This window comes from Camelina sativa, chromosome 1 (genome assembly GCF_000633955.1).
Source record: "Camelina sativa cultivar DH55 chromosome 1, Cs, whole genome shotgun sequence".
Taxonomy (NCBI): domain Eukaryota; kingdom Viridiplantae; phylum Streptophyta; class Magnoliopsida; order Brassicales; family Brassicaceae; genus Camelina; species Camelina sativa.
The window spans coordinates 14767534-14790387 of NC_025685.1; the positions used below are offsets into that span (position 1 = coordinate 14767534).

The window sequence follows — 22854 nt, forward strand, 5'->3', positions numbered from 1 at the left end:
CCCTATATACTTGCCTAAACATCAGAATCCACAACAAAGCATCCATGTGTTCAAAACATTCATTATATTAGGTACCTGTAGCTAATAAATGCGTGGATAGTAATTAACAAAGGAACAACAATATATTATCTAAATTGATTGAATACCTACTAGTAAACTGCCTAAACAAATTAGCGTACAACGGTTGCTATAACAATCCATATCTCCAAAACGACAGACCACATGGGGTTGACAGTTGACCATGTGGTTATAGGCTATGTGGATACAATCAACAAGTCTTAAGTAAACGTAATTATTAGCTAAACAAAACAACAAGGTCGAGTCCAATTTGAGACTTTCACATGCCCACCGACTTACTAGACAAAGTACATTCAATTCTGGGTGAAGCTTGTGTGGAGGCCTTGAAGAACTTGCTACTCTCTGGAAAACAAGGTTTGAAAGCTGTTTATTCCCAGGAATGTCTCTCTAGGGTCCAAATAGATAAGTCGAAAGATCTTTTGGGGTGGTCAATGCGACACTCAAAATACTTCTGCTTCTTTTCTAAATGTCTAGATGCCCCCGTTGTGCACGACCAAACACTAGCACGCATCAATTCACAGATGAACCGGCATGTCCTCATCCTTTCCACCGCTAAGCGTCAAATTTTGAAACTCCCCTACTCTAACACCGATCGTTACTTGCAAATAATTCTCTTCTATCATTATTGATTTTAAAATCTCGAATTGTTGACCCGGTATCCAAATAGAAGGCACCTTCGCTTTTTCGACAAACGTTTCAATATCCACATGGATTATTATTTACTGTTATCCACATTTAAATATCCACCCGGATATTTAAACCTTAATTACGTGTCTACATATATCCCAATAATTTGAATCTGTTGTGGATAGCCCTAATTAACATATAATCGTGTCCACATGGATACGTTTCTCAGAGTTATAATTTAGACGTGTACACATGTATACGTTTCGTATAGTATCCAAACCGTAAACTTCACCTTGTCTTTAACGATTGAGAATAAAATGGAATATAGAAAAATTAAAAACGTAGAACAAGGTTAGAAATAGTGCGGAGGTTGGGAGAAAGAACGTAGTTTACAGAGTCCGAAAATAGAAAAAAAACAACTAAAAAACATAAAAATAAATCTAATAAACTTTCAATTACGCTTCAAATTTCGACAAATCGATTGGAGGAGGAACCCGACACCCTACGTAATCGGCGTCCGCCACTTCTCGCAACTCCTCAAGACTCTGCAGCTCTCCCACAAGATCTTCAATTTCCAGAGACAGGATTTCATTAAGTTGATGGATTTTTGCGTCGATTGTTTCCACTTGATGCAGGAGGGCTGCTTTCTCTTCCTTTTTATTAAAATGTTCCTCCATCATATGAATTACTGCCAAGTATTGATCCTTAGTCTCCGCCTCGGTCACCTCACGTGTCTTAGTCAGCGCGGCTCGCATGGCCTCCAGAATCTCCCTTTCCCATTCGAAATCATCAACCCTTTTGGGGCGTTTGCTCGAACTGGCTCCTGGGATTGGCTCCTCTGCGAAGCGTTTAGGACGTGCTGTTGTACCCTCTCTGGCCATCGCTGCACTCTTGAAATGATACGGTTGCTTGCAGGAGTTTCGGTCGACAATGAGAAGAGTTTTATAGGGGTCATGATCGAACAGGCACATAAGACTATTGAATGCACACAGACAGATTCAATCAAAAAATGCAATATCGGGGATGGAAACAATACAACGTTTCGGACTCATTTATGGTGTATTAGAATACGACAACGTTACTACTTCAATCCCACTTGCTATTATTTTGGTTAGGGATACAAATCTTAAATAATCTTATTTTTTGGTTCGGCTAACCCTTACAGTATGTATCTTAACATAAAACTGAACGACAGATTAAAGTAACTGACAACCAACTATCATGTACACCAAACTATCATGTTAATGACAGTATCCACATTAATAAATCCATATGGATAGATTAACATGTCTATTTTGATCTACATAATATACACGTTTAAATATCCACATGAATTATGCTCTGTTATTCTCAACATTTTTAATATCCACATGGATTATATCACGTCTGCGTTTCCGCATAATATAATCCACATGGATACTAAAGCGTGGATTCTGAAATCCTAACCTCATAATATTTTACTTTTAAATACACATCAAACCATAACAAACTAACAACGTGGTTACTAACCTTTCTTTTAGATTACAATCCAATAGAGTACACCAAAAAAAACCGTTAATGACTACCCAAAATCAAACCATATCCATTAAAACAAGATGGAATGGATACCTTATGTATTTTCTAAGGTAGCAATGTAAGCATCAGTGTTCCCAATTACATCCACAAAAAACAACATATCTGGACACTTCCAATTGACTACTATCCGCTCCGAACCCGGATAGCTTCACCCCAAGAATAACCCAAAAAACAGAGCTCTCCCAATCTACCGCCAGGCTGTCTACCTTCATCCTCAAGGCAACGGGTTCGAACAACTAGTTCGATTGTGTCCAATCTCTTTGCACCTACCACAACGATTCACTTTAGTTTTCACGAGTCCATTACTCTGCAAACAACATAACATATCCACCAAAACGTGGCACGTTACTCAAACGTTTATGTGGATATCAACACTCCACATTTAGAAAAGGATTTCTCACAAATTAAGCCCACTTACACGAAATTCACCAATTGAAGGAATCCTACTCTCTTTTGGACGCCCAGCGGGACGTCGCGCCTTAGGAGGGTATAAAACATGGTTCTTTACTTCAACAGGAACTTCAGCATCACCAATTTCAGGATTAATTATCCCTTCGTAAGTCCTTCTCCATGTTTTGGTCTTGTAACAGTCACCTACCAAAGTCCCATAAGGGATCCCGTGCGTATCAGCTGCTATCAATGCATGCCCGCATGGTATTTTCAGCCTATCGTACTGCTTACAAGAACACTGCTTCATATCAAGCAGAACATGATGCTTTCCATTCAATAAACCAACCACTTCATAACTCCAACTAGATAGACTGCCTACTTTGCTACCAGAAACACCAACCACGCTCTTCTGCATCTGTTTATCTACCTCAGGCGTAGTCAACCCTACATGCGTCTCAGCTTTCTTGCGCCTCGCACTAAACCACCTACTTAACATCGCACGAATGTACTTAAGTAGTTCAATAATATGACAGGATCTACCCTTTCCTAACACATGGTTTAAAGACTCTGCAATGTTGGATGTCATCAAATTGTAACGGTTCCCTTGAAAATAAGCCCTGCTCCAATGAGCAGCTCCAATTTTATCCAGAAAAGCAGTACATTTGGCGTTTTTAGCTTTGATTTGTCTGTAGATTTCAAGGTAACCGGTTACCTTATAGGCAAACGCTGCTTTTGTCACAAGTTTTGCAAGTCCTTTACTATGAAACTTCGCATTAACATTCCGGGCTAGATGTACTATGCAAGCTCCATGATGTGACAAAGGAAACACCCTCTTCTTCGCGGTGTATATGGACGGGCACCTATCTGAAATTATGGTCAGGCTCTTACTATCAGCAACGATTCGTTCTAATTTCTCAAAAAACCAAGTCCATGAGTCTTCGTTCTCACTGTCCACAACAGCAAAAGCAAGCGGAAACACCTGGAAATTAGCATCTTGTCCACTAGCGGTCAAAAGAACTCCATTATACTTCCCATTCAAATGAGTCCCATCCACAACAATAACACTCATAAGATTCTTAAAACCTTCTATGGAAGCCCCAAAAGCCAAAAACATATACAAAAACCTTTCTCTACCATCTTCAACCACTTCAGTTTTAATATCGGTTATAGTACCAGGATTCGCTTCTTTTAAAACATGGAGATAACAGGGAAGATCCTCGTAAGACTCATCATCAGGACCAAATATTCCTTCCAAAGCCTTCCCCTTTGCCCTATGACATTTGCGGTAGGACGCATCGACCCTCAATTCTTCTAATACCATCTGCTGGAGATCCAAAGGTGCCGGTCCTTTAGTAGGATCACTGAACTTCGACTTGTACACTGCTGCAATCACCTTGGAGGTCGCTTTCTTTTGGTAATTGGACCTAGTCTCTATTGGGCATGTGTGTTCTAGATTAGCTTTCCTGATCACATAGTACCCGGATTCTTTCATTTCACAAGCTAGTACCCTCCAGTCACACCTATCTCCAGAACAACTAACTACAAACGACTCTTTCTTGGTCGTCGTCTGCGTGAAGTGAAACCTGTTCTTGATGGCGTATATAGCTAAAGCTATCTGGCAATCCTCTTTATTGGCAAAAACCTTACCCTTATAGATACCTTTCCCATCATCCTCATAATCAAGATCCGGTATTTCAGAACTAACATAATCTGTGTCGTCAAACAGAGGAGGAATTTCAAACTCCTCGTCATCTATATCTTCTAGCCTGCGACCATCCAGTGCAGTTGCAACTCCCTGACCACGACCACCTGTCCACGTGGTTACATCAACATATTCGCCATCAACAACTCCGACCTGTTCCAGACCACCAGTTGTCCTCACTTTATTCTCCTCTTTTAAAGGAACAGCTCCGTTAACTAAGACAGTGTGATCAAAACAGGAGTTTGTGTTACACATAATCTCCACCACGTTCACCCGACCAAACTGATCGCCAATGAAATTCCCCCAAAACTCTTTATCATAGCTCCTTGGGCTCACAGCTACATCGGTTAAAACAGATTCTTCTTCTTCGTCTACATCTTCAAAACTATCTTCCAAACCGTCAATTTTTTCAACACAACCTAATTGTGTACTTGTCATCCCACGACCAACCCCATCTTCTACACCCTTACTGCCCTTCATCTTTCCCTCTATTTCTGCCAACTCAGCCATATATTCTTCATCAACCTGGCTTGTTTCAAAAGAAAATGGCTTCGAACCGGCTGTTGAGGCTTCCCCTAAAAACCCTTCTTCACTACCGCTGTTACTAAGCCCAAACGAAGAACACGAACTACGTCTCTTCCGACTTAGCTCTCTCCAATCGGAAACCTCAGCGTCGTTACCCATTCCTCTCTTCTTAACATCCTCAAATGTTACAAATAAATTCAACCCACAGTTCTGACTAAGCATCTGAATATAATACTGAAGTCCTAAATTCGTTGTCACAACCACCGGAGGCGTCCTCACCCCCGTCGTCAAATCCATAAACGTTGGTATGCAGTAACTCAGATTAGCCTTCTTCTCCACCAATCCGAATTCACCAACGACAGAAACTTCTAACTCTCCTAACGTTGTGGTCGAAGACAGTGGAACAACACGAGAGAGAAGTTTATTGTCAACTTTGAATCCCCAAACGCCGTCGTCAGAACAGCTCCAGCTACCAGATATTACCACACAAAAACTCGGATCTTCACCCTGCATCACAAATCAAAGGAAGATATCAAACCCATCCACGACCATCAAACAGAGTTGCATTAATACGACCCTATCCACACAACATAAATCCTACCTGCGCAGCCATGTTTCGTTCACGGGGACACAAACCCTACATTCAACTTATGTCTCCTATCCACAAACAATCTTCAAATCTAACAAGGAAAATACATCCAACGGTGGAGAACTAAGATAGGTAAGTAAGGTAACTTTTTAAGAAGAGAGGTAAGTTGTTACTAAGGGCAAAAAGGGAAAAAGAAAGTGGACACATAAGCAAAAAACTTGGAAAAGTATAGGATGAGTGGAAAGTGTTTTTTTTGTGACAGAACTCACTCTCAAAGTGGGTTTGAGTGACATTCACCCTATAATTTATATGTGTGGGATAGGTATTATTGAGGTGAAAAACACTTGTTGTGATGGATAATCACGGAAGTATAATTTAACAATTTTAGTCACATTTGCATTTCACTTTTCCACTAACACACTCTATCGACTTCTCCCATTCTGCATTGTTTATGTCTCGCACAGAAGCGGCCTTGACATTCAGCTCAATGTTTGTTATATCTTACTGAAGCTCACAAGGTTTCCATGTTCACAAAAAAAACCTATTTATCCTCACCAGTTTGACTAAGCTTGCCTTGTTTTATCGTTTTTTAAGTCTTGGTTTGATTTAATCTAAATTTATTTGTTATTTTACTATATATGGTGTTATAACTTATAAGGTGCAACATAGTGGAACATACACACCTAACACACCTAAGAAAAGATAGAACTTACTGCCGGCAGTTTATCATAAACAGTTTATGTATAAATATTACGCAAGTTTTGATGATTTTATAAAATTATACAAAGTCTCATGGTATACAAAGTGGATCAATTCATTTAACCCATTTAACCCATTAATCCATTAAACTAAATGGGTTGTGGGTTGATCCAAATCATTTTCTAATTGAGTTGGTTTAACCAATTTAACTTATTCTCAAGTATGTACCAGTTTTTAGGTTCTTTTTAATCTTGTGAATGCCAAACTAAAGCAGCAGTGTGACAGTGACACAAAAAGAAGGAAAGACCGAAAGAGCGAAAAGAGAAGACCAAATTTAAGAAAAAAATGATTCATTACAAAACCATCAAATAAACCCCACAGAATACAAGGTTGCAATCAGCTCTGTGACACTATTACAGGACACAGAAGAGACACATCCTTCTCAGAGGAAAGCATCTTTCTCAAGTAGTTTCACCACATCGAGCTGATTGTTCAGCTTGGCCACATCAATGGGAGTTTTACTGTCCAAGTTTTGCAGAGTACTGCAAACAAACAATGAAACAACAATTGTCATATAGAACCATTTTTTTTTTTAAGTTGTTTGAAATAGAATGTGTTGCTATTGCAAACTTACACTGCAGCACCATTGTCTAGGAGAAGGCTTACACACTCTTTCCTCCCATAACCAGCAGCATAATGCAATGGTGTGTTCTTGTTTTTGTCAACCGCATTCACATTTGCTCCAGCATCCAGAAGGACTTGAGCACATTTCATCTACAAACAAACTCAACCAAGGTCAGTTGGGATCAAACCTGCGATTAAACTTTTATAACGGCGTGTAATCGCAAATACATTAATGGTAATAGCCAACTTCTTTTGTAAACAATGCTATAGATAAGTGTGTGGCATTCTACTAAGTGAAGCAGAGGCTGCTAATCCACCAAGTGCATGATAGTAAAAATTCATAGTGTAAATTAGTTTTCATAATTCTGTGATAACAGTAGGTTTTTGTTGTTATGATTTGTTTCAACACTTTGTCATACCTCGCCATATCCACATGCAAAATGCAACGCTGTCCTTCCCTCAGAGTCTTCTTCATCTTTGTTACCACCAGATGCCAATGCCGCTTTCAAGCCCTGATTGGTTCATGAAATCAATGCACAGTGAGTTTAAAATCTAACCTCGATCAATGGTCCCAATTTAAGGATAAAATTCAGACCATCAAAAACATGAGGTATTAACAGTGTACGAAATCAGTTTACCTCCACATCACCGAAACTAGCAGTTTGGTGAACAATAGACTCTTCCTCTTCCCCTTCTTCAGCCTCCTCAGGTTTAGGAGCAACACTCTGGTCTCCTCCAACAGCTATACCCATTGCTTCACCCAGCTTTGCCAACACATCTTTATCATTCCAGTACCTACAACCACCACAAACAAATATCTTAGCCATACGCAGAAGTAAACCTAGTAATTTCTAACGGATGATGAGTATTTTTTTTTTAAAAACATACTTCATCATAGCAGAAGGACCACCAGCATCAATCTCAGCAAGTATAGGTTTCAACTCCGGATCATCTTTCATTTGCGCCATACGCTCTGCAAACTGCTCTGTTGCTGCAGGGTTACCTAGAGCCTCCAAAAAAGGAGACATTTGTGGATCCTAAAAAGCCAAACAGAGATTCAATGCCATGATTACAACTCAAGTGTTGATTAAGAATAATAGTAACAAGAGCCAAGAATAGTTTGTATCAAGACGCTCAGCCATCATCATCATTCACCACAACTCAAGTACAAGATTAAGACTAATATCAAGAACCGGAAGAGCTCCTATGAAGTACCTGCACCAAAGCGTTACCAAGACGCTCAGCCATTGTCCTAAACTCAGGATTCTCCATAACCTGTTGCATGGTCTTCATATACTGTTCTGGATCAAAGTTAGGTAAACCTCCTTCATGCGAGGCGGTTGGAACAGATCTCTGAAGCTGCTCAGCTAACTGGTTAAAGGAAGGATCTTGAGCTATTTGCTCAGCTAGCTCCTTGATACTTGGATCCTGAATTATAAAAAGAAAAACCAAAACCAAACACATCAACAAAGAATAATACAACCTTTGACTTAAACTATTCAATCATCACACCCACAAACAAAAAAAAAAAAAGGGGGAACTTACATTGAGAATACCAGCCATGCCTGAGAAATCAAAAGCACTGAAATCAGTCGGTGAAGGTGAAGGTGAAGGCGAAGCTCCTGAGCCTGATTCTGGTTTAGTACTCTTACTCTCTTCCTTGGTATCGTTTTGCTCATCTGCGGGAAGCATGAAAACAACTATAACTCGAAGAAACAACCACCAAATCTGATTATATAATAACAATCGGAACCAAACGATAACGATTAAAATCGAGAGATTAAACAAAAAAAAGATACCTGAAGGTAGAAGAGTTGATTTCTCTGAACTTGAAGCCATCGGAAAGTTACTTAAAACCCTAATAAAAAAAACGGACAGAGAAGATATATACAGAAACTTATTCAGAAATCGAATCAGAGAAGATCTCACAGATTGGAATTGAAATATGATCAGAAAAATCCAAAAGTATGGTGAAGAAGACGATACCTATCGAAGCTCTCTGTGGAACAGAACAGAACAGAACAGAACAGAACAGAAGAACCAAAACTAAGACCAAAACCCCCAAAATGAAAATATTTGTGGCAAAGAAAACGGATATTCTCTTTCCCTCATTTTTATTTTTTTAGGTTTAATAAAAAAAAAAGCAAAAAGTTAATTTATTTTTATATAAAATGAATTTTTTTATTATCATTTATAATTATTAATATCCTCTCGGTTTAATATCGATTTGGTAGTTCTCTAATTATAATTCTGAAATCTAAATATATCGATTTTCTTAAAAATGATAAATGAATATCATTTTCATTTTGAATATATCTACAAGGTATGTTATTTACTTTTATAATTATTGTGATAATATATTAATTTTAATTAAAATTTTAAATATATTTGAATAGTCATCAGATTTTTTTTGATAGGTGAATAAGTTTTGCATTTTAAAAATTTAAATAGATGAAGTAAATATTTTTTGGATTTGAATAGTTGATTACATCTTCATTTTTAAAAATAATAGAAAGGAATATTACCTTATATTTCAATGGCATAATGATGTAAATCTATATATAGTAACAATCCGAATAAATGCGACCAACAGTTGTGTTTTTTCAATGATACTTTTTGGATATTTTCCGAAAAGTCGTGATGGTTCATTAAAACGGTTATTTATGAAAAGTTACAACGGTTCAATGTATAGTTGTGTTTATTGGATCATTCGTATATTTTGAAATCTATATATATATATATTTTCTGTTGATTATCAATCCATTATTTGAATATAGTTTACTCCATCTATTTTATAATAAGTGATATTTTGACAATTTCATACAAATTAATAAATATATTCAAAAAGAATTCTTATACCTTTAAAATTTAAATTGTTTTTTATATTCATTTTTGGAATTGAGGTTAATTTAGAAAATTTATGCCAAACTATACATTGAAAATGACATTTATTTTGAAATATAAAAATAATCCTAAAATGACATTGTTGTGAAAAAAATGAAGTAATTTAATTATATTAAATGCATACATTATTCCACCAAAATATTGAAATCATCAAACTATCTAATATCAATTAAAAAAAACTTATTCACGAGTTAAGAAATTGTATAATACATTATCTTATTTTTGGGAAAAGTTTTAAATAGGAATATATGCAATTATATTAATATCTTACTAATTTGGTTTATGAATTTTATTAATAGGTGTGCAGTTATACACATAGTTAGGAACCAATCTGTGGGGGAAAGGACATCCATACTATACATAGCTACTTTTGGGAGATGTATTGTATGAATTGTTTATGGATTACCAGTAGTGCATCCTTTTGGCACTCCTACCCTTGTTACTAATGCAGTAGGAGTGACCATTATGGCGATGTATCTACTCATATTTATCAGGTATTGCGATCAGCCTAGATAGCGACGACTGATCATTGCAGTTCTGATAGTTGAGATCGTGCTTGTGGTTGCATTTGCAACCTTGATCTTTATGCTAGTAGATTCTAGAGGAGTTCAGCGGTTGGTGATTGGTGATGTTTGTTGCGTATGCAACATCATCATGTATGTTGCTCCCATATCTGTTGTGGTAAGTGAAGTTTCTAAGTTTAATTTATATATTATATATCTCAAAAACAATTGTTTTTACATTAGTAAGGTAAATGATGATAAAATGCAGATGAGGGTTGTGAAGACCAAGAGCGTCGAGCACATGTCTTTCTTAATTGGTAGTGTTTGCGATGTTTGCATACGCTATAGTTTGGAGCGTCATCTCATTTCTACCCGTGGATCCTATTATGTTTGGAAGTTTTTTATTCCAATACGTGATTTACATATATATCGGATTCTGGATAAGAAAAACATGAGTTGATTGAAATTTGATAATTTTTTTGTTTTGAAGATTTCCTTTTTTGGGATATGCACATTACTTGGACTAGTCCAAGTAGTTGTGTACGCTGTGTATTACACATGGACACAGATGATTATTGCGGCGAGATCAGAGACTATTTGCATAGGTTTTACTTATGTTTTGCTTAGTTTTTGTCAACTTGTTTTTCTTCTTTTATTTCAGTATTTTTAATAATTATTATGGATCATTAGATTTGTAGTAAAAAAAAATGTTTCTTCTTAAATGCACAAGAAAACAATAGTTTATTCTTAAATAGTATAAAGGGAACCAAGCAACAAATGTTATTAGGAATTTTTTCTTCTAATTTTGTGAGGAGAAGAAGAATTCTAGTCATCTATCTCACGCTTAACGCAACACATGCCAGATCTAAGACAGATCTCACATTTTGATAATTTTCATACAAATTAAGAAAGCATATTAAATATTTTGTGATATCCTTAAAATTTAAACTGATTTTGATATTCTTTTATGGATTTGAGGTTAAACTATAAAATTTATACGAAATTAAATATTGACAATCTAAAACAACACTTATTTTGAAACATTCAAATAATCTTAGAATACTTTTTGTGAAACGAATGGAGTATTATAATTAGACTAAAAATTAGTAATTATAATTTTTATAGTTAGATAAAATTTTATCTTTTGGTTTTTAGATATTATTATTTCTAGGACTCAGACCTCCCCCCCCTCGCGATGTCGGAGGGGAAGTATTTTAGAAAAAAGTAAATAAATTTAAAATTTAAAACTATACATTATGAAATTATTTGAATATAATATAATATTTTGAATACATAAACATTAAACATAAACTGTTACTAAAAACACAACCATCAAAATGAAAACTTATAAACAAAAAATATTATGTAGAATAGACGTAACTTTGTAAAAAACATTATTTAAAGTATTATAAATATATAAGATATTTTATGAAAAATTATAGAAAAGAGCTACAATTAAAAAAATCATAATGACAAAGTGATCTTAACTGAGAATATTGAATTAATGGTTGTAATGAGTAAATGTAATTTTTATTAAATAATTATAATTAAAAATGTATTTAATAAGGAGTGAAACTATATCAAAGAAAATTGAAATTAAAATAGACAACTTTAAAAAAAATGATAAATTATATTTTAAATATAGAAATTTAATAAAACTTACTATATAATTTACAGTTGCGTCTACTTATCTTAACTTTCGTTAAAAAACTATTTAATAAAACTTACTATAGAATTTACAGTTGCGTCTATTCGTCTTAACATTCGTTAAAATATTTAAAATATATTTTATCATGTTTTTTAAAGTTGTTAATTTACATAAATATTTAAAATATATTTATGTTTATTGTTTATGTATTCATACTATTATATTACATTCAAATGATTTCATAATGTATAGTTTTAATTTTAAATTTATTTACTTTTTTCTAAAATACTTCTCCCGTGACATCGGGGGATCTGAGTCCTAGTAATAATAAAAATAATGGTATAATATATTTTAAAAACTAATGTTACTTTTTTTTATGAGATTTTTTCTTTATTAAAGTATATATATTTTTATATATAAAGGATATTAAACTAACGGAACAACAAGCAAACATGGAGCCTACAAAAAAAAACAAGCAATACATGGATAAAAGTAGAGTATTTTTTCGTCAAAAATATATTTTATTAATTGCAAAGATTAGTATTAGTAGTACACAAAACTTGTGATAGCCATAACGGCAAATTTACAGAATTTATGTAAAAATCCCCAAATATGAGATCATTTTTGGCAAGATAATAGGCAATACTATTACAAGAATAGAGTATATGCGATATCTCGGGTATGTCTGGATTTTCTTGAGTATTTTCAAATATTATTAATTTGATTTTTCGGTTTGTTTTTTTCCAATATTTTCGTTTTGGATTTTTCTAAATTTTGTCAAAAGATAACTAATATTTTAGATAATTTGGATATTCATTCGGTTCTCAGTTTCAGTTCAGTATTAATTCGGATTCGATTGGTATCCATTATGTTAGTACGTCAATCTCGATTTGATTGCACTCTTATATGATCTAGATCCCTTTTAATTTGACATCTCCATTTGATTTTTCTGCATTGCGAAAAATAGTGGAATCACGTTTTAAAACGTAAATAGTTGAAGAAAATAACCATCCATCACTATGGCTTACGCAAAGATAAGTAACAATCACTACTAATAAACCCACAACGATGATTATGAATACTTCTTTCTTCTAATCGATCAAACAAACACATGAGATGGCAAACAAGTGTGATTCAAAACATAAGGATAAATTCAAACAATTTTTTTTTTTGGCAAACATTTACGATTGTTTTAACTGCGTGAAAGAAGATCAGAAAGAGACTACTTGGTAGCCTGAGCAATAATATTGCTTATGGAACTTGCCTCCTCTTTCGCAGCTTCCACCAATTGATCCTTCAAATATCATCATAACACTCATCATTAACTCAATCCTCAAGGACTAATCCTTTTCTAGTGTCTAAGTGGGCATTAGGATTAAGTAAACCATACCTGGGCTGAAATTATCCTTGCAACTGTCTTCTTGCTCGACTCTTGAAGTTCACCGGCGATCAACAGCTCATCCAGTATATAATACGCCTAGAACAAAACAACCAGATTCGAAAAATGTCATAATGAAGTAAATTACAGAGAGTGTTCAATCACAGATCCTGAAGAGTTGTGTATGTATACATACCTTGTGGAAGTTAAAAATCAAATCGAGTTCACACACCTGAAGATCATAGAATAAACAGCACAGCTCTTAATCAAAATATAGATGTTTAGTGAGATTATGATAAGAGTGGAGGATAAGTGTTTTACTCACACTGCCAAAGTAACGGTCAAGAATCTCGACGTAGTGATGAATTATCTCCAATACCTCTAACTCGTTATCCGCCTCATCAATGCACATGCAGAAGTACAAACTTGCATATCTGCACAAATACACAACCATCATTGTTCATAATCTAACCAGTTTTTTTAAAAGTAGCGCAGGAATATGCTGCGTATATATATATATATATATATAATACCGACTAAGTGTTTTTTTACCTTTTGTAGACAACCTTGTATCCTCTCCATTCGATGAAATTGCAGAGCTTGGGACCTCGGTTCAGAATCACACCGCTGAGTTCGCGTATGACCTGTCGAAAATCATGTTTCCAAATGTAAAGATCAAAGGCAAGCAAAGCATGACCCTGTATTAACTCATTGACAAAACCAAAGCTGTAGATACCTTAGATCTTTCCTTCTGTGTATAAGGCGAATACCATTTGGTGAGCCTTACTTTTCCTTGCCGACTAACTAGAAGCACAAAGTGTATCTGGAAACACAAACAGCAACCTCAGAAGTTTTTTTTTTTTTCCTTTTCAGGATCATATCACCAACAAGCTTTTCGTTAACAAGAGTCCTAGCAATTCGAGAAAGCATAACTCTAGTTACAAGACATAAAAAAAAAGAGGGAATTGTGAGAGATCCAAGTACCAGAACTTGAAACATATCTACCATCCATCACCATCATTCAGATTTCAGATAAACCGTAGCTAGTGCAAGCAAAATTCAAGTTTCCAACATCACACACATAGAAGAAAGCAAAGCGATATCAAAGAAGATGGTACAGATCTACAAGCTTCTTTTGCCAAATTCAGAGGCGCGCATTTCATTACCAAATCAAAATTTAAAAATCACCATCCGAGATGCGAAAATTCAGATTCAAAAGTGTGTTGGTTTAATTACGAGCAGCATCGTCGATACTCGGAGACACACAAAACCGAAAACAAGATCCGAAACCGAAAAGCAAAGAAGAGTAGAGAGAGATTGTTACCATTTTTGTTATCCGAAAACGAATCTGTAAAAGCTCAGCTCGATTCTCTCTCTAGAAGAAGCCCCGATGATCGTCAAAACTCGAAAGAATCCTTCTTCTGTTTCCGGCACAAAACTATAGACTCGCAGGGGTATAATTGTAATATAAGCTTCTTTTTATTTGACTACGGATCTTGTTCCGGGTCGGATTCATAAATACACAGCGCCCTGATCAATAATACATTTAAAGCCTCACTTTGTCATTTGTCAAACTCTTAAATACACTCCTCCATCCACAACCCACATTTTTACATTTATTAGTACCAAACTCGTGTCATGTTTATCATCAGATCAACACAAACACTACCACAATGATCAAATCAACGTTATATAAAGTCATGGCTAGAAACAATAGGACGTTAAATGCCTTGATCACACATATTGATCAACAATCCCCGAGAGCTTATAACATTGATTCAACAAAGCATTAAGTAGCTGTGTTAAAATTCAAGCAAAGGGAATTATAAAAAAAGAACCTTTGACTTTCTTGTTGATCCAAGCAACCCCCACCAAGTGCAAAACTACCATAATAAGCAAGAGGCTTTGGCCATGGTTTCTGTTGGAGGAAGTTAGCTTTGTATTTTTCCTCAAGTCCCCTCGAGATTTGTTGTATTGCTCTCGTCACCAGTTTAGCCTCTGCAGTTGGCTTCTTCTTCTGATTCTGTTTCTTACTGCCCCCACTCGTCTCCTCTCCATCGATCCTTCTCTTCTTCACTTCCCATCCTTCTATATGCATTCATCCAAATTATTTAAACACTCTTTGTAGAGCTTGAAATGTGAAAGTGATGTATATGTTGAGCTACGAGACTTTCAAAGAAAATGATATAAGCTAGCCATAAAGAAAGAAGGACAAAAAATGACTTTACATAAATTAAGATCATCTGGAGACTTACAGAGTACAAATAGATAGAAAAGAGATCGATGAAGGAAGAAATCAAATCAGGTTAAAATTACATCAATCTAATTTTTGGGTTTTTGTTTTATTACTATCTGTCCTCGTCCGGTGCTCCAAACATCATCTGTTGACTTGAGACGAAGGGCCAATGTCTCTGCTCGATCTGTTGTATTTCATGTGGCTCTTCACTAGCTGTCCAGCTGCAATAGCAGACATTAGTGATAGCTCTCCTGCTAGAACTGTACCAGCCACTATTCTTGCCAATTGCTGTGCGTTCAAACCAGGTGCCTCGTTGTTTGATCCTTTCATACCGAGCAGATTCAAACAAGCTGATTGTGATGCAAGTTGTGTCCCACCTCCAACAGTACCAACCTGTAGCCACATATCATTAAACAGAGAGTTCATGAGTTTGGATACTGCANCATTTGTCAAACTCTTAAATACACTCCTCCATCCACAACCCACATTTTTACATTTATTAGTACCAAACTCGTGTCATGTTTATCATCAGATCAACACAAACACTACCACAATGATCAAATCAACGTTATATAAAGTCATGGCTAGAAACAATAGGACGTTAAATGCCTTGATCACACATATTGATCAACAATCCCCGAGAGCTTATAACATTGATTCAACAAAGCATTAAGTAGCTGTGTTAAAATTCAAGCAAAGGGAATTATAAAAAAAGAACCTTTGACTTTCTTGTTGATCCAAGCAACCCCCACCAAGTGCAAAACTACCATAATAAGCAAGAGGCTTTGGCCATGGTTTCTGTTGGAGGAAGTTAGCTTTGTATTTTTCCTCAAGTCCCCTCGAGATTTGTTGTATTGCTCTCGTCACCAGTTTAGCCTCTGCAGTTGGCTTCTTCTTCTGATTCTGTTTCTTACTGCCCCCACTCGTCTCCTCTCCATCGATCCTTCTCTTCTTCACTTCCCATCCTTCTATATGCATTCATCCAAATTATTTAAACACTCTTTGTAGAGCTTGAAATGTGAAAGTGATGTATATGTTGAGCTACGAGACTTTCAAAGAAAATGATATAAGCTAGCCATAAAGAAAGAAGGACAAAAAATGACTTTACATAAATTAAGATCATCTGGAGACTTACAGAGTACAAATAGATAGAAAAGAGATCGATGAAGGAAGAAATCAAATCAGGTTAAAATTACATCAATCTAATTTTTGGGTTTTTGTTTTATTACTATCTGTCCTCGTCCGGTGCTCCAAACATCATCTGTTGACTTGAGACGAAGGGCCAATGTCTCTGCTCGATCTGTTGTATTTCATGTGGCTCTTCACTAGCTGTCCAGCTGCAATAGCAGACATTAGTGATAGCTCTCCTGCTAGAACTGTACCAGCCACTATTCTTGCCAATTGCTGTGCGTTCAAACCAGGTGCCTCGTTGTTTGATCCTTTCATACCGAGCAGATTCAAACAAGCTGATTGTGATGCAAGTTGTGTCCCACCTCCAACAGTACCAACCTGTAGCCACATATCATTAAACAGAGAGTTCATGAGTTTGGATACTGCAGCAATATTTTTTAAAAAATCATTTCAGATAGAACATGCAAGAAATATACCTCAATGCAAGGCATTGAGACAGAGATGTGAAGGTCGTTGCCCTCAGCTTCAATTTGGGTCATACAGTGTGAGCTCTCCACGTTTTGAGCTGGGTCTTGGCCAGTGGCGATGAACACAGCGCTGACAATATTGCTTGCATGAGCATTGAACCCACCAAGAGAACCCGCCATGGCTGAACCAGTAAGGTTCTTGAGCATGTTAAGCTCTACAAGAGCCGCAACGCTAGTCTTCAACACTTTCTCCACAATCTCAGCCTTAATCAAGGCTCCACATACAACATGCTTACCACGTCCTTCGATCCAGTTTACACCCGAAGCCTTCTTGTCCGAACAGTAATTCCCTGAACACCATAACACCAATTAATCAAAAAGACTTTACTATAATTCGAAAATCAAGACAATACCACAGAAATAAAGAAAGAAGAGTTAACCTGTGATGCCAACAACATCCATGTCAGGAAACTCGGTCTTTATGAAATCCAAGACATTCTGAACACCTTTGGAGACCATGTTCATCCCCATAGCATCACCAGTACCACACGCAAACCTCGGATATAGATTCCTTCCAGCAATCGTGCATGTAATCTTCTGAAGTCTAGCAAATCTACTCGATCTGTACATTATATACAATAACAAAAAAAAAAAAAAGCAAAACAAGTCAGTCAGCAACAACATTCAAGTCACCATCCTAGCACTAAAGGGACAAAGTTTGTGAAACCCACTTGTTGAAAATGAGAGACAATCTCTCAAAATTAGCAGGATCTTCGAGATAAAACATGGCATCAGCAGCTCTCATTATAGAAGGGAACTTAACAACAGGAGCTCTAGTCATTGCATCTTTCATCAGAACACTTAAAGCACCACCAGACAAGTGAATAGCTTTACAACCTCTATTAGTACTAGCAACCAAACAACCTTCAGTTGTAGCCATTGGCACTGAATACTCAACCCCATCGAGCAGCAACGGTCCCGCAATTCCCACTGGGATCTGAACATACCCAACTGGCATCTCACAGCATTGCCCCAAAATCGAATCGTAATCGAAACCTTCCAACGGAAGACCGGTTAACGACTTACCGGTTATCCTCTGAACCGCTTCTCTCCTAATCGCTGCAGCTCGTTTGCAATCTCCGAGCTTCGTCTCCAATGAGTAAGACGGGATGGTTCCTTCAACCACTGATTTAATAATCTCTTCATCTTCCACCGAAACAAGATCCGAATCAGGGGAATGAACAATCAATGGAGCTAGGGATTGACCACAGGGGACCTTCCTCCGTAAATCCTCATCGTTAACCCAAACATCATCATCGGAAGAAGATCGGAAAATAAGATCGATACCGAAGAAACCAAGGAGGTAGATGAAGGAAGCAACGAAACCAAAGAGAGCGGAGATCTCAGAGAGGTCAACGACGTGAAGAGGCGTCGAGTTACGGATCTTCTCACGCCATCGACTGAGGAGGAAATAAACAGTAGCGAAGAAGAGAGCGAGGAAGAAAGTGTTGGTCAGGTACAACGGAAGAGGAAGCGCGTCAGAGGCTTTGCGAGGAGGAGTAGCGACGGCGACATTGGAGGTTTCTTCGTCGTTGTTTCTGATCAGGAATCTACGACGGAGATCCTCCATTGACGCCGGAGAGACAAAAAAAAGTTTTGATTTTTAATGGTTGAGAGAAATTTTTGGGCTCCAAAAGTGTGAGATTGCAAAAATAGTGGGAAGAGGGTTTATTTATAGTGGTGGTGGTGACATCGAGATCAACGTCAATGTTGTTTATGAATTGAGAGAGAGAGAGAGAGAGAGAGAGATGAGAAGGAACAGAGAAGATGATTTTGTCTCCGTCACAATGAATAATAAACTACTTGTTCCCTTTATTTATTTCCACTTTTGGGTATGATTTTAATTTTTTTTTAGGGTTAATTGTATTGTTTTTAGTCCAAAATAAGTTAAACAAATTACTATCTTTTGGGATTTTTTGAATCAAAATTCAAAATTTCAAAGCTTTTAGTTTAAAAAAAAAAAAAAAAGAAATAAGAGTTTTCAATTATCCTTGTTCATAGGAAACTAAAATTTTAACTAATAAGAAGAAAGATATATATTGCATTCGAAGCTAAATATTGGATGGATGTAATTTAAATTTTATTTTTAGATTTTTTAAAATTTAATAGTTTTCTAATTAGATTTTCACAAGTCTTTTCTTATTTTGCCGGATTTTATTATTCCTTGTTAACTTTAAGTCCACAACCAAATCACATGGCATTTTTATATATAAAAATAACTTGCATTAGCAATTATCAATAAAATAGTGTATAACACTTTTGGGGATGATTATTAGGGTTAAAGTTTTGTTACTTTTGGGACTTTTTCATATAATTGTATATATATATATATTTAATCCAATATAAGTTAAAGAAATTATCAGATTTACTATATTCAATTAGAGAAATAATATAACGATGAAACGTTTTATTTTTTTGGAATTTTTTAAATAAAAATTCATAACTTCGAAGCTTCTAGTTTTTTATTTCAAAGAAAAAATAGTTTTAAATTAGAAAGAAAAAAAAGTAAAACTATTTTCCCTTTTTATAGTAAAGTCAAGTTATAGCTTAAATGAATGGATGTAATTTTAAACCTTAGTTTTGGCTCTTTTCTTAGTTTGCTGGATTTGCTTATATTCATTGTAAACTAACCACGTTGAGTCCACAACCAATTCACATCACATGACATGTTTTAAAAAACTTGCATCAACCCCATACCAGAACATAGCAGGTAATAGATATAGATTTTATATATATAAATTTTGTATGACTATTCTTTTCTTTGATATTGTTATAAAATCTCGAGCTTAAAATAGTGCCATTATGCATTGCATTGCATGCATTACAGTGGATACATTGTTTTGAAAATACCTGAGTGTTTTGTTGCATTTCCGAGGCACTTGGTTCTACATGCATTGACGTCAGTGTCGTTTTTTGTTGTTATCTTCTTCTGACTACTAGTATTATTTTTGTTTGACCAAGTCACCAAGGACAAGAATCTTTGAGCATCTGTGATTAACGATTCTATTATAACACTCCACTATCACGTGAACTTAGCGACAGTAACGGTATAATTATAACCATTACTGGAGTCTGGAGTATTCTTAAGTAGACACGTAGGTTTTGTGCACCAAAATCAATGTTATAAGACTTTTCTTGAACATCCACTCATAAGAAAAACATTTTCAATCAACTGACTTTTAATCGGTTAAAATTTAAAAGTGAAAAATGATTACAAGAACAAAAAATTGATCCACTTTTAGATTATATACTCTGGCTCTGCTAGTACGATTCATATATTAACACAAGAGGTCTAAACATATCAAGATCCATCCACCCGATACATGAGAATTATGAAAAGCACAATCATTTTACCAAATGTATAAATGTGACAATTGTCTTACTGTTATTAGCCGAGGCTGGGATTTCACTAGTATTAAGAATGTGGCCTTTAAATAGTAGAGATTCTAGAGGCAATTCAATAACTATCAGAAGAAGCCAAGTTGAATTTATAACTCGTGACTAAAGGTCCCAAAATAGCGCATAATAATCCCAAAAGACAAGTATGAAAACCAAAGTAAAACTCAACTCATCCAAAGTGCTACAAACTAAAGCATGGTTTTTACAGAGTATAGTAAGGAAGGATTCGAAAATAATCACTCCACTATCACGTGAACTTGGCGACAGCAACGATAAAACTATGAATGGAGCATTCTTAAAGTAGACACGTAAGAGTGTAGGCTTGTTTTCCACACCAAAATATGCCATCGAGATCGGGAAATTGTAAAAACTATTCGGCATATTTTGACCACATGTTTTAATAGAGACATTTGTCTAATTGTCTTACAGGGATTATGATCTCTCTAGGATTCATAAAATGTGACCCAGTGATACTAAGGCAATTAAAAAACTATCGGAAGTAACAAGGTTGAAGTCCAAACTCGCAAGTAGCAGAAAAGGTCCAAAAAAATAGCTCATAAAAATCCAAAAGATAAAGTTTTGAAACGAAAGTAAAACTCATAAAGAGTGCTGCAAACTAACGCATAGTTTGTTCTGAAAATTGGGAAACAGAGTACAGTATTAAGCAGCTTGTTGAGCAGAAAGTCTCTTCCTGGCTTCCTCAATGATGGTCAACTTAATACCTTTACCCTTTGGAAGAGACACCCATGGCTTTGTTCCTTTGCCGAGAGTGAACACATTTCCCAACCTTGTAGCAAACTCATGTCCTGTTGAGTCTTGGATGTGGATGGTCTCGAAACTTCCCTTGTGCTTCTCACGGTTCTTGATCACACCCACACGCCCTCTGTTTCTTCCTCCGGTGACCATAACTACATTGCCCACATCGAACTTAATGAACTCCACAATCTTGTTTTCTTCAAGGTCGAGCTTGATGGTGTCATTAGGCTTGATGAGCGGGTCGGGGTAACGGATGGTACGACCATCATATGTGTTCAGGTAGGGAATGCCCTTCTGACCAAACTGGATAGATCTCACCTTGCAAAGCTTGAACTGCACAACAGCAAATGAGGATACTTGTTAGAACATATTAGAAACTAGTAATCAACATGAAGATTCGAACCTCCAAACGCAAGTCTAAAGCAATGAATACAGACTTAACTTAGTTTCAAGGAGTTCAGTATTTGGGAATGTAAGGGATTTAGGAGAACAAACCTTAGCTTCCTCATCCTTGATGGAGTGGAGACGGAAACGTCCCTTAGTGTCATACAAAAGACGGAAGTTCTCATTTGTTTTTGGAATAGACACAACATCTGGGAATAATTATGAATCTTTAGTTAGATCACTCATCAAAGAAGCAGAGACAAAAGGGCATAAACATCATCAAGCAACAAAAACAACCACAGCCAGACTCACCCATAAAACCAGCAGGGTAAGTCTTGTCAGTCCTCACTTTCCCATCAACCTGAATATGCCTTTGCATCAAGATCGAAATCACTTCTCTGTAAGTCAACGCATACTTCAACCTGTTCCTGATGATAAGGACAAGGGGTAAACACTCCCTAGACTTGTGTGGTCCAGAAGACGGCTTGGGTGCCTGGACAGAAATAGCAATTATAAGCACCAAATCAAATAAAAACTAAGCTCTAATAAGATATCAATCCAACACAAATGACTTACAAAAGCACCACCAAGTTTGTCAAGCATCCAATGCTTAGGAGCATTGAGCCTCTTCAAATGCTTCTTCAAACCTCTTGCCTAGAGAGAAAAAAAAAACAAATAAATATAAACATCAAAACACATTACATCTTTATAAAACCTCAATCACTAACAAAGTCCCATCATTCAAGACCTCAAATCAAAGGATAACCGAATCCTATCTTCTTAGATCTCAACAACGCCATTTTCAAATCGATCCCAAACCCATATCACAAATCGCACAAAGCAATCAACTTTACATAGTTACATCGAAATGCTATCTAGTTACAAACAGAGATTTTATCGTACCGCACTAAACGAATTCACAGATTGAGACAAACTACCAAAACCAAAGAGAAAACATGGCAAAAACCCTTGTGGAAAATGAGACTAAGAGAGACAAAGATGACGAACCATGTTTGCAGCGTATGAGTTCTGACTCCTCTCCGCGGCTAAAGCAAACCACTCTCACTTATTTCTTCTAGGGTTTGAAAGAAGAGGAGAGTAACACAAAACCCTAATTTTTAACATGTGTCATCCAAAAAATCCTCTGCCACACTTGTGACCAATGTTTAGCTTCGCAGG

At 36.1% G+C, this 22854-nt stretch overlaps 4 protein-coding genes across 5 annotated transcripts; all 4 read right to left on the reverse strand.

Annotated features, from left to right (window-relative positions):
- Nucleotides 6490–8895, reverse strand: LOC104790991 (ankyrin repeat domain-containing protein 2B-like). The gene is made up of 9 exons (XM_010516794.1): nucleotides 8796–8895; nucleotides 8609–8667; nucleotides 8355–8488; nucleotides 8025–8237; nucleotides 7698–7846; nucleotides 7448–7604; nucleotides 7229–7321; nucleotides 6820–6959; nucleotides 6490–6727 (listed from the first exon to the last, which is right to left on the reverse strand). The coding sequence occupies exons 2-9, from the start codon at nucleotides 8646–8648 to the stop codon at nucleotides 6628–6630; spliced, it is 1026 nt and encodes a 341-aa protein (XP_010515096.1). The 5' UTR covers nucleotides 8649–8667; nucleotides 8796–8895; the 3' UTR covers nucleotides 6490–6627.
- On the reverse strand, nucleotides 12900–14736 carry LOC104791001 (AP-1 complex subunit sigma-1). Its single transcript, XM_010516804.2, has 7 exons — nucleotides 14567–14736; nucleotides 13979–14065; nucleotides 13795–13886; nucleotides 13568–13676; nucleotides 13439–13474; nucleotides 13255–13341; nucleotides 12900–13158 (listed from the first exon to the last, which is right to left on the reverse strand). Exons 1-7 carry the CDS (start codon nucleotides 14567–14569, stop codon nucleotides 13087–13089), a joined length of 486 nt encoding a protein of 161 aa, XP_010515106.1. The 5' UTR covers nucleotides 14570–14736; the 3' UTR covers nucleotides 12900–13086.
- On the reverse strand, nucleotides 16200–18881 carry LOC104791012 (3-hydroxy-3-methylglutaryl-coenzyme A reductase 2-like). Of its 2 annotated transcripts, XR_768854.2 has the most exons (5): nucleotides 17808–18881; nucleotides 17517–17698; nucleotides 17086–17426; nucleotides 16614–16987; nucleotides 16200–16527 (listed from the first exon to the last, which is right to left on the reverse strand). XR_768854.2 is itself a non-coding variant. In XM_010516814.2 (4 exons), exons 1-4 carry the CDS (start codon nucleotides 18704–18706, stop codon nucleotides 16736–16738), a joined length of 1674 nt encoding a protein of 557 aa, XP_010515116.1. In that variant the 5' UTR covers nucleotides 18707–18881; the 3' UTR covers nucleotides 16559–16735. The 2 variants fall into 2 exon arrangements, 1 of the variants encoding a protein (XP_010515116.1); XM_010516814.2 differs by lacking the exon at nucleotides 16200–16527 and having other exon boundaries at nucleotides 16559–16987.
- LOC104791025 (40S ribosomal protein S4-1) lies at nucleotides 21012–22729 on the reverse strand. The gene is made up of 5 exons (XM_010516827.2): nucleotides 22684–22729; nucleotides 22252–22329; nucleotides 21988–22168; nucleotides 21787–21884; nucleotides 21012–21624 (listed from the first exon to the last, which is right to left on the reverse strand). Exons 1-5 carry the CDS (start codon nucleotides 22684–22686, stop codon nucleotides 21196–21198), a joined length of 789 nt encoding a protein of 262 aa, XP_010515129.1. The 5' UTR covers nucleotides 22687–22729; the 3' UTR covers nucleotides 21012–21195.